This window comes from Brassica oleracea, chromosome C9 (assembly GCF_000695525.1).
Source record: "Brassica oleracea var. oleracea cultivar TO1000 chromosome C9, BOL, whole genome shotgun sequence".
NCBI classification, from domain to species: Eukaryota; Viridiplantae; Streptophyta; class Magnoliopsida; order Brassicales; family Brassicaceae; genus Brassica; species Brassica oleracea.
The window spans coordinates 22,239,982-22,240,272 of record NC_027756.1 but is presented as its reverse complement, the minus strand read 5'-3'; the positions used below and the strand labels follow the sequence as shown (position 1 = coordinate 22,240,272).

At 53.3% G+C, this 291-nt stretch overlaps 1 protein-coding gene across 1 annotated transcript in view; it reads right to left on the bottom strand.

Annotated features, from left to right (window-relative positions):
- Nucleotides 1–36, bottom strand: part of LOC106314573 (mucin-1-like) — a 2,583-nt gene extending 2,547 nt beyond the window's left edge. Inside the window, exon 1 of the mRNA XM_013752427.1 lies at nt 13–36. Coding sequence (XP_013607881.1) covers nt 13–36 — 24 coding nt within the window. The remainder of the gene's footprint in view (nt 1–12) is intronic.
- Between the last annotated feature and the right edge of the window lie 255 nt (nt 37–291).

Below are 291 nucleotides of genomic sequence, written 5' to 3'. Positions count from 1 at the left end.
AGGATCGGATACTGTGCTTGGAACGATCCTCGCCATGGAGAGATGTGGTACTGTCGTGATTGGATCGCTGAAGGCGATCGGGACCAGTGCCATACTGAAGGAGGATCGACTGGAATCAGGATCGAGTCTCGGGATCTGTACTGGTTATGGCACTGAGCCGAGTCTTGATGGATCGGTGTTGAATGGACTGAGACTCGTACTGGAACTGGATAGTTCGATGGCAGGGTAGCCGTGAAGAGAACTGACTGAATGGATGGCTGGTTGGAGACCAAGCCAGCCGACTGTGTACTG